At 34.7% G+C, this 17,157-nt stretch overlaps 1 protein-coding gene across 1 annotated transcript in view; it reads right to left on the reverse strand.

Annotated features, from left to right (window-relative positions):
* Nucleotides 1-16,789, reverse strand: part of FGF7 (fibroblast growth factor 7) — a 29,250-nt gene extending 12,461 nt beyond the window's left edge. Inside the window, exon 1 of the mRNA XM_074837875.1 lies at nucleotides 16,261-16,789. Within this exon, the coding sequence (XP_074693976.1) occupies nucleotides 16,261-16,546 (286 nt within the window). The 5' untranslated portion in view covers nucleotides 16,547-16,789. The remainder of the gene's footprint in view (nucleotides 1-16,260) is intronic.
* Between the last annotated feature and the right edge of the window lie 368 nt (nucleotides 16,790-17,157).

Below are 17,157 nucleotides of genomic sequence, written 5' to 3' on the forward strand. Positions count from 1 at the left end.
CCTCCTGTCTCTCCAAATTCTTCTGTAATGCAAAAGTCTATAAATACATTAATTTGTTTTTTGATATTTGTTACTATGCTATTTTGTGTTTTCATCTAGTAAAGAGCTGGTGTTTTGATGTCTTGCCCCAGCACCATTGCTGATTAAATTTTCTTCCCCCTTTCCTAGGCAGGATTAGTGATCATAGTTGACATAAAATTAGTCATGTCAGTTCTATGGAAGACTTTTTCTTCTGTTTTTCTAAGGAAGACAGGAGTGCATATTCACAAACCTTTTCTGTGTATAAAAAAATCAAATGATTCATTGTCTGAATCATGTTCTGAAGAACTTCAATTCCAGGTGCATTTCATGTGCTATTATGGGTTATCACCTGTATAAGCTGGCTGCAGGCAGTTGTGAAGATGGTATAAATATAACATGGCACTGTGTGCTGGACTTACTCAGTTAAAGGGGGCAAAAATACATCTAAGACAGAACCTGTTCTTTTTCGTACGAAGTATTTCCTCACCCTCAAGGTCTAGCTGGTTTGTTCTGCATATTTTACTGTCTCCAGCTGTTCCTGTGGCAGCTTTTCTGGTCCCAGAAACAAGCTTGACAGAAGGAATAGCAGAGCCATATTCTGGGGACAAACTGAGTCTAAGAACTGACTTCTTGTTCTTTCAGGATAATTTACAATCATATATCGTTGACAAACATTACTAAAAGCTATTATTGAATGCTCACAGAATGATCCTAATGACACTCTAGGTGCTGAAAACTGTATTATCAGTTTATATATAAAGTAAAATGTGTTTTTAATAGTGACAGTATTCCCAGATGTAGCTAATTGAATTATGTAAAATAAGTAAAATTCAAAAGTGGATGCATAAGAAAGAAGGTGGCTGCAGTATTCCAGAGCTTGAATGTATACTTAGGGGCCTCTGGCATAAGAGCAAATAGTTTTAAATGGTTTGAAATTTTGGACAGTAAAATTTTGTTTTACACAGAGCATTTCATTCATAAACACTGCAATCCCTATTACAAGAGATAGACATCTTTTCCCACTCTAAGTAGTTATGTAAAATGTAGGGCAAGCACTACCCAACTTGAATACATTTTAGTTCGATTTCCAGATCAGATCTGCCACTTGTCTGGTTTCAGCTGTTCCTGCACCATCTAAATATATCAATTACAATGTCTATAAGAACACAAGCAGGCAGTACGTAATTCCTTTCAAGGTACAAAATGCAAGAAGCTGTTAAGAAAATCATACTAACCCCTTGCTGCACAACAGAGTGGGAATTGATAGAAACCATCTGGCTCACTCTTTCTGCCTTCAAAACACTATTGGACATATATTTATGATATGGTCTCTTAAATTGTTCTGGTTTCCTACTGACAAATAATTTAGATTTAGTTGACCTTTCAAAATCTCTATTAGACCAAACACTGAAAAATACACTAATAGAAGGAGAAAATTTAAAAACCCTGAAATTCAAAACCAATCTAATAATTTCATCCAATTCTGATAAATAAATTAGGATTTTTGTACCTGATGTTGCTCCTGTCTTGCTCAGGATCAAAAATTGATCAAAATGTGTCAGTTGTCCAACAATCTTTTTTTTTTCCCCCAAATAGTTTAATAATTCCTTGTCTTAATTTTGCCTAGTGTCATTAATTTACTTCTAGTTACACACTGGTTTTACCAGTCTAAAAATTTTGTCTAAGATGAAAGCCTGACTTTAGGGAAATCAACAGAATATTTGCCGTTATACACCGGTAGCACTTTGAAACCTCTCTCTTCATTTACGTGATCAAATATTTATAAATGTGTTACAGTCATCCAGTTAATCTTTAGTTGTCTTCTAGCTTTACAATTCCATATCAAAACTGAGGAAAAACAGCAGCAGTGGAGAAAATTATTCCTCTGATTCAGAACCAGTTGGTAATAACCAGAACAAATATACTATGGAAGCTGTAGCCAAATTTCTCTTTTACTTTGTGTTTATTTGTGTGATTTTTAATCTGCCTTTTTTAATTCTGCTGAATTATCCAGTTTGAAAATCGGGGGTAGGGTGTCAGTTTTGACTTCAAATGCTAGGATGTAGAGGAAATCAGGTGTTAATGATTTTGAGTTTGATGATACAAATATCCATGCACACACTTAGTTTTGCCCATGTTCATAATATCAGGAAGTCAGTGAAAAAACTGTTGCAACTAGTGCCATGTAAATATTTTCTAGAGTCCACAGCCTTTCTGTGCTTTGCTTTTCTTAAGTGTTACATAGAAATAGTGTTGTGGCTTTTTAGTGAAAGCTACTTGTACCCTAAAAGCAGAAAGAAGGACTCTAGAACTAAGGGCTGCACACATTCCAGTGTTTTGTGATAGAATAGTATGATGTTATCTTCTGAAGAGAAGTTAGCAGTCATAGCTAAGATGTAAAAAGTCATGGAATATAGATAACAGTACTGAACAGTTAACAGGGCATAGGATTAGCCAAATTATATGAAAAGTTTATTTAAACTTTTATTTAACACATTTTTGTTATGTTACTGGTTTGTACACAACCCAGTTTGCCATTGCTTTTGTTCTAATTTTTATATCTCCGTGTGTAAATCAGTGCAGTTATGTTTATTTCAATTAAATTATCATTGTTTAGATCAGCTAAAGATATATAAAGGGGACATATAAAAGGGAAAACTATGAAGTTAGAAAGCTGCCTTGGGTTGTTAGCTGCTGTTTCTTTGCAGTATCACCAATAACCCCACTTACAGGCTAGTTTAAAAGAAAGATTTTCTAATGTTGCTTAACTCCACCTTTAGTTACTGAAACGTTCTTAAAAAACTAGCCCTTAGTGACTTAGATCAACTCTCTTAAAAGATTCTTCAAACATTTTGACAGAAATTCCCTTAAAAAATTAAATTAAATTAAAAAACATTAGTAAAACCAGTATGCCATAACAGTCGTCTCTCAGTTAACCAGGGGAAAGTATTTAAAATGTGATAGAAACTACTTCACTTTCTTTACCAACTAAGGGAAGTTTCTTGTGGTCCTGAACTGCATAGGGAAGGATGCAAGCTCTCCTGTGCCTGTAAATTGCAGTAGTTAGTTTTCTTGGCTCTCAGAGCACACAGGTACTACTATATCACTATATGGTGACTGTTTATTACAAAGTTATCTGTGACCAGTCTGTTAAAGGATTTAATATCTTAAATTCAGATCCATCCTGGCAGCCATATCATTGTATTGGCAGAATTCCAGATTTCCATCTCTGACAATAATCGAACAACCTGTTTGATAGAGTACAGTGCAGTGCACTGACATAAGTATAAAGACATCCTTTCTTCTTGATCTTGAGACAAATGGAAGATTTCATACCACTGAAGCATTTGATAACAGCTTCAGACAGGGGCCTTTGGGAATGCTTCATTTTTCAGTTTTTCTGCTACAATTCACCTAATTCTTGTTTTGCTTTTATATGTATTGGTGTCATGAAGTTTTGATGAGCTCCACAGAAGTAATACATAAGCAATCTGTAGCAAAATATACGAACCCCTTAAAAACCTGGAAAACAGCTCATCTGTGATTTGTAGATGTTTGAAAACATGCATTTCAGCTAATGGACTTAAACAAGGACCTTGATCAAGAAGGGAAGAGAACATTTGTCCTCTGTAAGAAAGCAGAGTAACATGGTAGAGATTTCTTTCATACGTTCATAGAACTAGAGGACTAGATAAAGTTTAGTGGTTTTTTAATATTAGACTATGGGCTGGGTAGCAGAAGCTGCATGTGCAAATAAAGCGTTTGCAGTCCTTACATTTTTATTTTGTGGGGGATTTGCATTAAGCTTGTATAATTTTGTGATTGGCAGAATCGGTTTGCAGGCCTTTTTTGATTCTGCATTGTATTTATGATCATTTCTGCTCCTTATGGTAGTGTTCTCTCCTGGTGTTTGTGACATTAGAGAAAAGTTACTGTGTAACACTGAACTCAGCAGGAAATTTTAGAACTGCCTTGAAGACCATGAAGTTACAACAGCAGAGAACTTGGCTGTACCTGTAGTGGTATGTTCTAAAATATATAAGAAACCCCTGTTCTTGGTAAAGAATTAGCTATGCTTTTTGCTCTGACTGTGGTTTTAACAGAGCTCCAAAAAACTTAGAATAAACTTCCATTTATATCTTTCATACAGAAATATAAATTTGCACATATATTTGAAAAGTAATAGTTAACTATTTTTCAAGTTAAATATCCTAAATTCGGTATATTCTGGTGTATTGTACTCTTAAGCTCATGTCTTGAATAGAATAAATAGAGATAGCAACATTACTCCTAGGTAGATGTTGGTAAGGTGTAGATAAGTCATCCTGACTTGAAAGTCAGGAAGAGATTAATGGTGGAACGGGAGTTTCATTTTTCTTTATGTCTAGTCTGTATTACCAATGTTATGAAACCGTATCTTAAAGTAAAAGCACATGGATTTGCAGAAGCAGTAGTTATTATTTGGCATCTTTTTTAATTAACTCCTTAAGCCACTGATAGGTATCCGTAACAAAACTCTTACTGATTTCAGTAGAGCCAGGCTTTTACAAGTGGCATATATTTGTCTCTTTCCTAATATGGGTCTTTCAACTCTTGAGCAAACTTTTCCTAATGAATCACAGGGTTAGATAGCTTTTCCACTAGTCAGTAACTTAACTCCTCCACAGCTGTGCAATATTTTTTACTTTCAACAGCAACTATTTAGACTATTAATGATAGTTTTCTATAGTTCATCAATAAGTCAATATGAGTAGAACAGCCATATTTTGACTGTATGTTGAAAAGAGAGATAATGCTGTACTTCTCAACAATTACTTTCTCATGTTGATTACATCTCTGTGAGGTTGAGAATGCATTTCAATCAAATACCATGCACATAGAGAAGGAAATACTCTTTTTCATGTAGAAATCTATGTTAATGAAATAAATATGGCATAGTCTGACAGGGTGCAAATCGGACTTTTTTGTACAATACCACCTGTGAGGTAAATTGCAGCACGTGTGATTACAATAGATGAAGTATATGTAATTCTTTGGGGATCCACTAACAGAGGCTAGTTTGGGATGTAGCTGCCAGATAGCTGTTAAGAGGAAAACAAAGAAAAAAAACATCCCACTGTGTTGGGTCTGGAGTCAGAAAAGGGTGAACTCATGGAACGGGAGCTGCAACTAGCAATTCTACTTTGCTGAGTTCAACTGAAAGTACCCATTACTGCATTGTTGAACTATGAACGAGAAGACAATATAATAAGTTGCAATCCAAAATCTTCAGTATTTTCAGTGCTGTATACAGGCAGAAATATCCTGCATTTTTCTGCATCACCTCAAAGGGGTGATCACCTACATTCTAGTTTTGGAATTCACATAGTTAATTGTTTGGGGAAAGAAGCATGATTACTTTCATGTACAATTTGTATAAAACTAATGTTTGTTAAATTTTGTCATGTATTGATAAGGATACTCCAAACAAAATGGTATCACAGAGAGAAAAAGGTGAACAGGTAATGTGAAGAGGGAGAAAGGGAAAAGAGATTTTTGTAATGGCAGTCATACATTTTAATTTAGCCCTAGCAGGAAAAAAAATTGTGTATCTTATGGATACAAGATGATCACTTGCAAGTTGTTAGGAGAAAGTCAGGAAATATGGGTTCTATTATTTATTTTGTCTCACACAGTTGCATAACAGTGGCTACTTACACATTTTTTAAAATATCATCTGAAGAGATTTAGAAATGTAAGTACCATATATATGCTATGGGGTTTAGGCTTAAGTATTGCTTTTTGAAATGTAATTTGAAATGTCCCTTGAGTGCTCATTAGCACTTTCAGAAAATTGTCTCTGGGATGTCTACAGATCCTATCTGAAAAGGACAATGTACAGAATACCTACTCATGTTTATGAAATATTTTGTTATATAAGAAGAAAAAGTGGGATCAGTATTTAGTCTCATTCTGGCAAAGATAGGTGTTTATTACATTCCAAATGTTAAACAGTTCTGAATAATTTCTCCAATAATTTCTCACAATAATAATGATAAATAAACCTTCTATCACTAGATCACTTTCTGCTTAAATGATATAGCCATTGGAACTCATCACATCCTCTTAAATAATCTGGCTGGATAAGATTAAAATAGATGAATTCAAATTAAAAACACTGGATTACTTTGCTAAAAAAATTAACAGACCATGATTTTCTTGAAAGATGTGGTAATAGTTTCCTAGAAAGATGTAGTAATCTTTTTTTTCCTTTAATTTTGTTGCATGACAGTTCTGTTCAGTAATATAGACTGAATTTCCCAAGTCACACAAAGATGCGGTCAGAAATGAAGGCATTTTAATTTTAGTTTAGTATTTATAATCAAGTAGCCCAAGCACCAGCTTGCTAATTTGAACATTCTGATTGAAATTGGTGCATTAATTTAAAAGAACAGTTTTATTAATAGCTTTATTATTTTCATTGCTCAGCTTAAGAGGCATTTAAAAGGACAAAGTGGCCTAGGACTGTTGCCATTTACTTTATAAGTTGAGCAGACTCTCCTAAGGCTACTCAAAATTAATGTAACATTTGGTTTCCTTTGAACTAATAAATATTAACTACAGACTCCAATACCAATTCACCCAAAGATATGGCTGTTACACTGTTAGTAAGGTAGGAAAACATGCTAGACTGTTTGTCTTTTACAGCCTCAATAAGAAAACTTCCTTCCTTGCTGACTGCTGAAACAGATGCTCAGACAGGATGCTCAGCAGTCTAAAACATAGTACCAGTACTGTAGGGGTGGCGGGATGTAAAAGAGAGCAAGAGGCTTAAAACACCTGTGTAGTTGATTACATTAGTAAGTGAGAGGAAGGAGGGCACAGCCAGCCCCCTGTAGCTGGCCGGCAGTGAGAAAAGAGGGTTCCTTAGAGGGAAGAGGCTCTCCATGTTTCTTATGTTGTCTCTTACCTGACTAGGTAGGTGGTAGTATTTGTTTCCTGAGTGGATGAATGGGTTTTTTTTGAATCATAATTTGGATGTAAGGTGTAAGTTTCTTTTTTCTGACTTGTATACAGTGGTTCAGAGTGCTCTAAACAGGAATTTGCTTACCCTGGAGGTTATGTACCTTTTTATTTGGTTTTGGTTTTCAGTTTTGGAAATATTGACCATGATCTCCACGCTCAGTAAAAAATGTAAAAATTTCAGTTGGAAGAATGGAGCTTACTTTAATTGGAAGAATGGCTTTTTGTCTCCAGTTAGTTTGAAAATAGCCTCTTGAAATTGTATGTAATTTAGGTTTTGATTAGTAACAACATTTACAGGCAGAGTACTATTTGAGTATTTGTCACGCTTGCAGCTTCTATGTTGTCAGAGCTGTGCTTAGTACATGGCAGATATCTTTTTGTATGATGTTATAGCATGGTATTGGTAAGATGGTGCTAAACTAATACAAGTAACAGCACTGGGTGGGGAATTCAACTGGGGTGAATCTCACTTTGGGCACAGGTATTTGTCCTTGTCCTTATGTAAAGGTAGTATTACAATTTTTTGCTGTACCATTGGAATGTGATATGGCTGGGATAACTTCATGGCTTCTCAAGTGCAGTTTCCCCACATAAGCAAACATAAAGGACTATTGCTGAGGAAGATCTTGTACCTGCCTTTCCCACAGCATAAATCTGTCTCTTGTTGCAAGGTGGCCCTAACAAGCAAGTCTAGTTATTTGAATCATTATGTGCTGGATTTACATAGCTAGTTCCCTAAATCCATGTAAAATCTCACCAAAAAGCACTCAACAACTGCTTGGATTTCTTTGTCTCATCTTGCACGTTACGTGCAGTCCCTAAGCTACGTAGGCTATTCCAAAGGAAATAAATTAGCATGGTGGAATTGAAGTTGCTTTTGCTGGTGAAGGTTGCACTTTCCAATTGTACCAGTACTGGCTGCACTCTTTAGGATTCAGTTATCCTTTCTATTTTACTTCAGGGTTTCTGTCAGGGAGTACAATTCCTGTTTTCACAAGGGCTTTGCTGCAGAAGCTACACAAGCACTGGATGGAACTAGGCCATTCCCCACTCTGTGCTGCCTTCTTCCCTTGACTTAGCTAGAGCCATATTTTGTCCCAAATCCATCTGCTTAGTGGCTAGCTAGAGAGCCCTTAGAGTTCAGACAGACCACTCAAAGGGCAAATCTATTATCATAATGCAGTCTTGTGTGCGTGTTATGCAAGAAGCCAGAAAGCTCTTCTACTGAGCATTTCCACACACCTGACAAGCATCTAAAACTTCACGTTTGCCACTACATTGCTTACAGCTGTGCAGAAACAGCCCACACAACTATGGCACCAGTTCACCTGAGCAGCTCTGGGACTTCAGCACAGATTCACATGCAACCTTTTCAAAATTTGATGTTGACTGTGGTTATTTTTTTCCCCCCTAATATCTTCAGCTCTAGATAATATGTATGTTCATCTATAATAATTCCTGTCTTTAACAATTATAAAGTTGTCTATTTACTTTTTTTTCTGTAAACAGTTACTTCTGATTGAAATATCAAATCCCACTTGACATTTAAAGTCATAATAAAAACTTATAAAATTTGCATGGGTTATTAATGAAAATATGCTACTTCTTAGCAGGTGGGGTTTTTTTCTGTTTTGAAGTACGTCACCTTCTAGTTAGAAAAATATCAAAATTCCGAGGTATCAAAATGGCCAAGGACAAGTCTGAGCAGCTTCTTTTCATAGTCTGTAGCACCTCCCAGTGTCTATTAACACGTTTCAAAGAAAGCAAGCCAGCTTACCAAAAATGGGAGTAAGGTACTTCAACCTTTAATAGCATACATGCCTTACTAACACTAGGAAACTCCTTCAGAAAACCCACAGGTGATGGGGTATTCAAAAAATGTTTTGATCAAAGTGGTGGTAATGAGTGGTGTTTGTTACTCCTTATTGAAGTTATTGTGGTTATAAATTCTATGAAATTGAGACAGGGAATGTAAACAATTGTAGTTAGATGTAGCTCTCCACAAGTCAAAATGGTCATGTTTTCTGTGTTTTCATTTATAGTTTTGCATGGATCTATCAACATTCCAACTGTGCTTAACTTTGAAATATTGCATACTGAAGGAAAATTTAACAGAATATCTAGATTTTTTTAATCCATTCATCCTGGTTTTGAATTTTCAGATTCCTGCTATAACTTTAAAACAGAGCAAATGCTCAGTTGGAGTAAATTTGCATAGCTTTGCTGATGTTAACTGGGATTTACCTGTCTGATCATCTGATTCAACCTGTTTATAATATTGGGGTCTTCTGTTGATAAACTGTGCAGGTACTAGATTCATGTTATAGGCAGTGTGAATAGTGTAAAAAAAAAAAATCCCTTTACAATTTAATCTTCATTTTGTTCTTTGTTTCAAAAGCTAAATAATAGTCAGGAGAGTATATTGATTGCATTGGTATTTTTATTGCTTTTTTGGTGTGTTTTCATGTAGTTGTGGGCCACATCTGTGAATATCCACTTCCAACTTTTCAGCACCAATTGTTACAAAGAATTTTTTCCATTTGTATAAATGATGTCATGTGTTATAAAAGTTTTAAAGTGTGACAGTTCAGTGCTATGATTGTTAACCTCTACTCTATTGTTATTGCCATAGGAATTTTCACTGTTAACTTTTTCTTAATAATGTTTATAAATTACATACACCAGAAGGCTAACTTGACCTTTCCATCAGCTCATATCCAGAATTAAAAATTAAAAATAAAGTCAAAGGTCAAAAAAGACAATTGAGATACAGTTGCCAAATATAGTCATAGACAGTCAATTATGCAATGAAAGCAGTGTGCCACCCAAGAAGAGTAACAGCCTTCATTTGCCTAAACTTATTCTGTTTTGATGAGGAAAGTGTTCCAAAATATACTACTAGTTGATGCATCTTGTAGTGTGGAACAGTATAATTATATGCTTTAGGATGTCTTGGTCTTCCTGAGCTTTAAGAAAGGTGGAGGGGAAAACCAGCTTTGCTCTGTACTCCGGGATCCTAGAAATCTAAAAAAATCACTTTCAGATACTCTTTAACAGTACAGAAAGCTGGAAGCTGTGAAGGGAGATATCTGGATTTTGGTTTTGTTTTGCAAAACTGACTGTATAAGGAATTAAATTTTCTACTAAATTCTATTTGCCTGTATGGAAAATTGCTTCCTTAAGATTAATCTGAGCTCTGTGTTTTTCTGTCTAGCTACTGAATTCAGTTATTTTAGTTAATATTCTATTAGTCAATTAATATTCTATAATAAAAGTATTTAATATCTTGAACATTAACACACAATTCTTTGTAGGTTTGGAAGTTTTTTGAACTAATAATTTTTAAAGCTTTTTACACAGAGGTGAATAATTCTTTTTCATAGAGGCACAGAGAGTTTGAGGAATTTTCCCCAAGTCTGTAAGTAAATTGCTTAAAAGTTTAGATTAGCCTCAAGTCTCTTGAGTCTCAGGTCAGGGCCACTTCAGCACATTTTCTTCAGGATGGAGCAATAACATGCTTAATGATACAATACTGAATTTTTTGTACATTCAGAAATTGTAAACAGTGGGGGAATAAAAGCTGTGGGGGAGAAGGGGCTGCAATTTATCTTTTTAAGTGTATCCTGTAACTGCTTTTGCAGTTGGCTGCTAAACTGGGTTGATGTTTTCATAAAAATGTAACTTTTCTCATTTCCCGTAAATCTCAATATTGAGAGACTCAGAAAAACTGCCAAGTTGCAGCTGAATTACAAAGGTGTATCAAGATCAAATGAATCAGTTTAAGCACGATGTGTATAGATTCAGCTTAGATGTTTTTCACTGCTCATACCCGAGTTTTGAAGCACACACAGGCAGACATAGCCCTGTTGGTGTTATCTTGTGAATCTGCTGCCTGTGCCTGAGCCCAGAGGTTTGATTTCTCCCCTCACAGAGCTTATTGCGATCATTTTGTGTTCAGAGTGAGAAGACAGTGGGTATAAACTGCCTGTGTTCTGACTTTACATGTATTTTTAAGCTGGTAAATACCACAGAATAGACAAGGTGATGTAGATTCAGGAGGTAAATTCAGAGGTGATGAATAGTTTTAATTGTGTTTTGTGACACCCCTGTCGTACTGTCAGTTGAGCACTGATCTGGACATTGATACAAGATCTGAAGAATCTTGCTGCAGTGGTTCAAGACTTTACTCCCTCCTTCCTTCTCACTTCCCCCAAAGGGTACTCTTATCAAAAAAGTCAATAGAAACTGTAAGACAGGCATAACTCAGCTGCTCCTGTTATCTGCATCTTTGCTAAAACCCATCTTCATCAGCAGTTGATGGTGAAAAGCTGGGATTTGTGATCAGGTATAGGCTAAGGTATAGTCATAGAGCCTCTTCTGCTGGTTGAAACTTGAGGGGTGGTATCTACCGCCAGTGCTAGGCAAAGAGCTAGAGAGGGAGCAGGGAAATCTATTATATTTAGATCTGATTAATCGCTGTAAGAGAAAGTCATCCTTGGCACTGTAGGCTAAGTTTTGAGAGGATACACATATATTTCCATTTGAATTAAATCTCTTGCTGTTAGAATTTAAGAGAGTAACAGAGTACTAATGTGAAGCAAAAGCATTTTCATATTAGTGAAGGTTTGTCTTCACCTGATGCCAGTGTATTGGTTGAACCAACCACCTCTTGAAAAATCAAGAATGCAGTTGCAAAGACAGATTTTCTGTTTGATTGGAACACACATAACCCTTAACTGAACCTGATACATCAATACCTGCCTTGAAATATATGATTTTCAGATACCATGTAATATGTATTTAAGCAACAGAAATAAAGTTTATACAGGGCATAGCATACATAGTCCAACATATTTTTTTACCCTAAGAAGCCTATATAAAATATATTGGAAATAATTCTGATTTCTAAGCAAATTTGATTATTTAACCAGTAAGATGCATATAAAGTGTATTTTGTCATCAGTTATGGTTTAGGTTTGAACAAAACTGAGTTAGAGTTCATTTAATATTGCTGAAAACTATGACTTGTTGGATTTTGATCAAAATAGAAGTAGTTTTCCAAGATAAAAATTTTAATCAAGTTTTCAGCCATTTTGTGCCAAAATCTCACTAGACTATCTTTTCTCCTTTTTTTTTTTTTTTTTTTTTTTAGTTTTTTTGGTTGGTTTTATCCACTGAAAAGAAGAGGAAATAGGCATTTTCTGGGTTTAGAGCACACATGGAATATGATAGGATCAGACATCTTAGGATTCAGGTTCCGGGAAGGCTTTTCTAGTAACTAAGAGACCCTTTGAAGTCTTTAAAATGAGATTCCAAAGGCAACAGAGCGTGGAAAGTCCTAAAGCATCATCCAGTCATAGTTGTAAATCCTCTTGGATAGAGTCAAAATAAACTCTGATTTTTGCTGCAGTTTTTCCTGAATAACATCAAATAAAATCTGCAAAATTCATAAACACAAACTTAAATGAAAGGAGTAAGTGGTAATAAGGAGAGATTTATTTTCTATCAAAGATAAAGAGTTAACAAATTGCCATATTATCTCCAAGATTTGTTCAGTTCACTCTCACTTTTTACAATTGTGAATTCAAAAAGTCTGTTTAGTGTGCCCACTTAGATTATTTTACACAAACAAGATACAACATTTATTTTTTAATAAAAAGCATATAGTTTAGGCTTGGACAAGCTATAATAAGTGTTTGTCAAAGAGAAAATTTTTTATGAATAATGACAGATTTTTCTGGGTGACCTCATCTCTTGGCTGCTTCCTAATTCTTGCTTTAGTTTTTCAGTATGTGACTCTCAGTTCTCAGTCTGCCTTTTAGTTTTCAGAATGAAAGCAAAGCTGTCAGGTGCAAAGTGATTTCCTCTGCTTAGTGGAGATCACTGTCCTCTGATATGCTTAGTTTGCTCTTGAGTTATCACCTTTATGTCCACCAGAAGGCTCTACTGCTTTCTGAAATGTGCACAGAATAATATTCTTCGGGTACCTAGCAAGGTCATCACTGTTGTAAACAGGATTCAACAATTTGCTTTCACTGAAACACTACACACAGATTTCTTGGACTAAGCAGTTAACTTCTAATGCCTTTTGAAACAAGTGAATGGTAAATAATCTTTATTTATAATTGGTGAGTGAGGATTTGGTTCAGTATTTAATTTTGTCATGGAATTTCAATCCTCATACATTTAATACAGTGGCTTTTGAATTAAAATCTTAGTAAATTTTAACACTTTATTTTAGCTGTTACTTTCATAGGATGTGTCTATAAATTTTATTCTGTAACTTACTAGAGAAGTTTGAAATACGAAGATGCTAATTCCTCACCGTCTTGGCATTCTTACATTTATAGTCTCAACTGATGAGAGAAGCTCTGTGAATTTTGGCACTTGCCAAAGTTATGATGAAGTTGTTATTCTACAGACATTTCTCAATGTGAAGATTGCTCTTCACATTATTCATGCTTCACAATTCATGGGCTGAAAACAAGTAGTTGACTCTGTCTGCAAAATTGTCAATGCAGCTTCCTTTACAAAGCTAAGTTATGATAGTTAAAAATATGGATTTTTTCTTGTTTTCATTTTAGTAGCACGTGTTAGTGATTCAAAAGGGAAAAGGATTCCTTTTATTTATTATGTAAGTGGAAAATTAGGATAAAATAAGGTGATACTTCTCGGAGCAACACTTTTTGTACCCATTGATTAATTTGACCGCAGCTGTTCTGGGATTCCATCCTGAGAAACAGGTCTGATTTACTAACTTTCAGAACTGGAAATCATGGAACAAGAATATTTAAACACCCAGGTTAATACATCTTTGTAACGGGTATGATTTTAAAAGGGTGCTTTTCAGAAATCCTGGATAAAAACAGATTGTTTAGCCTTCTAATGTGAAAAATTTTGCTTAGGGAGAGTGTATTAGTTCAGGTGGGGTTTCTTTTTGATTTTTTTGCTTTGTTTTTTACCCCTCATATCATATTTTCTTTATGGGTATTTTAGTAGAGAGCCATAAACACATCTTCAAAAACAGGCTATCACAAAACCAAAGTTTTTCACAATGCTGATTTTTTTTTAGTTTCTCAGAAAATCCAAGTTATCAGTGTTCACATTTTTCCAGTTCTCTTTGTCTATATTTCCCTATTCTACTTGTGCAACAAAAGCATTTCAATATTATTTCCTCGTATACAATAGATAAATTACAGCAAAACACTTAAATTTAAGATGGTGGGAGACTTCCTACATACATTAGTTAAATGTAGTGGAGACAGTTCATCATAGTGCACATCAGTTACCAGATAAACCATTCAAGAGTATTGATTGTTTTTTCTTCTGATACTCACTGCATTTACCAGAGAAAGAATTCAATATTTTTTTCACTGCAATATAAATGTAAGGGTTTAATGACTGAAGGTTGCCTTTCTGTAATTTCTAATAGTTACCATCACTAAATATTCATAAAGTGTTCAGAAAACTACAAGAAAATGGATTGCCTTTAGCTCAGGATGATCTGATATTCTCTAATGGTTTCACTACAGACTGTTTCAGGGTGTCATTAGTGTGCTTCAGCAGCATGGCATCCTGCAGGGAATTGAGAAACTTTAGTTGAATTTGAAATAATGCTAAATTACTAACAAAGTTTTTACTTAAGCATCATGGAACTGAAAAAAAGCAAATTTATGTAATTATTCAGCTCTATATGCTGTCATAATCTCTTTAAAGTGTTTGTAAATAATAACAGAACAAATTGGGTACTGTGGATACTCACTTATCTGCAAAAACTTAGAAGAAACTATTTCAACAGTCAGTAACAGTTTTTTTTCCAGTGATTCTTATGGGAGCAACATTTCACTTCAAAACTAGCCCTATGGATCTCTATTGTAGTAATATCTTCCTGAAACTCAATGGGAGTCGTCTTGAATATGGACCAAATAATTTATTTGGCTGCTGGCCATGTGTCGTCTTTCAGAGGAATATTGTTATTCACTACGTAATAGTGTAGGAAGAAAGGAGACATATGGAAGCAAATTTTAAAAGAAACAGTAACATTAGTCAGTGAAGTTGTAGCCACGCAAGTTGCCAAGCACTTAATGTAGTCATGAAGTAAAGAAATAAAATATAAAGCCCACTATCCAGGCACTTAGCATGCAAAAGTGCTGTTCTTATAGAAAATAAGCAGTCAACTTCAGCTGAAAGCTGAATCACACTAAGAGTTCTTGAAATTTGATTTATTGATTTATTTTGCTGCTGCTGTTATAAAAAAGCACAATAGTACGTACAACATACATTAAAACTGTATTTAGTAGCATCCTTGGATATATATTTGTCCTTTCAGTTGACTATAAACACTAGACCAGCATGTCTCTGGCCCCTTTTCCTTATAACTTCGTTTTGAAATATGCAATATAATCCTCTGTGTTTCCTTGTTGTATCTTAATAAAGTAATGTCTTTTCAAGTAGATGTCATGTTTCTCTAAATAAACAATATATTTTTAATAACGTGAAAGACAGAGTGGCAAAAATAGTGACTGTAAAATTAATGCCTTCAAGTGTAAATGGAGGACATATATATATGTATTTGTGTGAAAAATACAGATTAGTACAATTCTTTTTCCATTTCAAAAACCGTATTTGGTACAGCTTTGCAAAATATTATATGTCCATTCTCTCTAGATGAGTCATGCTTTTGGAAGAAAGGGGAGAGAATATTTTTTCAGCATCATGATCATTGTAATAATGAACTGCAGAAACTATAATAGATTTTGTTCCTGGCTTGGCAAACTATCTAAAAGATTTTGCAAGAGAGTTTACATAATTCTTTCCATTGAACTTTCTAGTATTGCATATGTTTCAATTGTTAACTCAAACACACCAAACTTTGAGGTAGTTTGTGGACTATATAAATGTGGTTTAATGTTTCATAAGTATTTTATGAGCAGAGTTTGTGGTTATACATTTTCATACTTACAACCTTAATTCACTTGTTAAAATAGGCTCTCTGTTTGCTAATAGTTACCAGCTGTAACTAATACATTAGCAGATCTACAATGTAGTATTTAAAATGACGCATTTCAAAATCAATAGCAAATGTCCTGCTGTAGGATTAATTGGAAAACTTGTCTTATACAATGGTCAGTACACTATACAAAATTCTTTTGAAATTACGATAGATCAAGGAATAGGAAACAGTGATGTGTAAATTTCTAAAAACTTAAAAATAGGAAAAGCAAAATTACTTACTGTAGTTGTTGTTTGCTTCTCTTGTCCCTTTTACTTTGCCTCGCTTATCAATCCTCATATACCACTGAGTTCGACAGAAAAGTCTTCTCACTCTTACATCCCCCCCTTCCATATAATCATAGCTTCTGGTATGTCGCTCAGGGCTGGAACAGTTCACATTTGTAGCCATTTGCTCTGGAGTCATGTCATTGCAAGCTAAAGATATAGTGCCCATTAGAAAGATAATGTAAAAGTATGATCTGTAGAGCAAAATTGGCAGGATCCATGTCAGTATCCATTTGTGCATTATAGTGCAGTGTTCTGGGTGTTCATGAACAACATAATGAAAATTAAATCTCAAGTAGACTGTTGCTCTTAGGTCACCGACCTGCCTTCTGTCTTTACGAGTTACAGATTCATTTAAATGAGATTGTTCCCTCTTCTAGAATTCTGATCGTTATTCCTTAATAGTTAATGACGAAACAGAAGAGCTTCTTAATATCTCTTCAGTCAGAATATCCTTTAAAGACACAAGTTATAAAAACCTTTGTTGTCGTGACCTTCTGTACTACTTGAATTTGCTGCTTGCACTGGAAGTAAAAGATCTGTGAGAAAAGGTGCATGTATAAGTCTTTATGCTCAGTTGTTAAACGTGCAATGATACATTATGCTACAGAAAAGCACTATACATAAATGTATCGCATACTAAGCTGATTTTTAAAAATATGCAAATGTATATACAATAGATATCTCTCACAACTTTTTACATAAACAGACATTTAAACTGATTATAAACATAGTTCTGTCTTCAGTTTTAAGTCCTTCCAAAAATCCCCTATTGATTCAGTTGAACTATTTTCTCATGCATTGTAAAATTCTGCTGATTACTTCATACCTATATATTCACTATTAACACAA

This window comes from Strix aluco, chromosome 12 (genome assembly GCF_031877795.1).
Source record: "Strix aluco isolate bStrAlu1 chromosome 12, bStrAlu1.hap1, whole genome shotgun sequence".
Taxonomy (NCBI): Eukaryota; Metazoa; Chordata; class Aves; order Strigiformes; family Strigidae; genus Strix; species Strix aluco.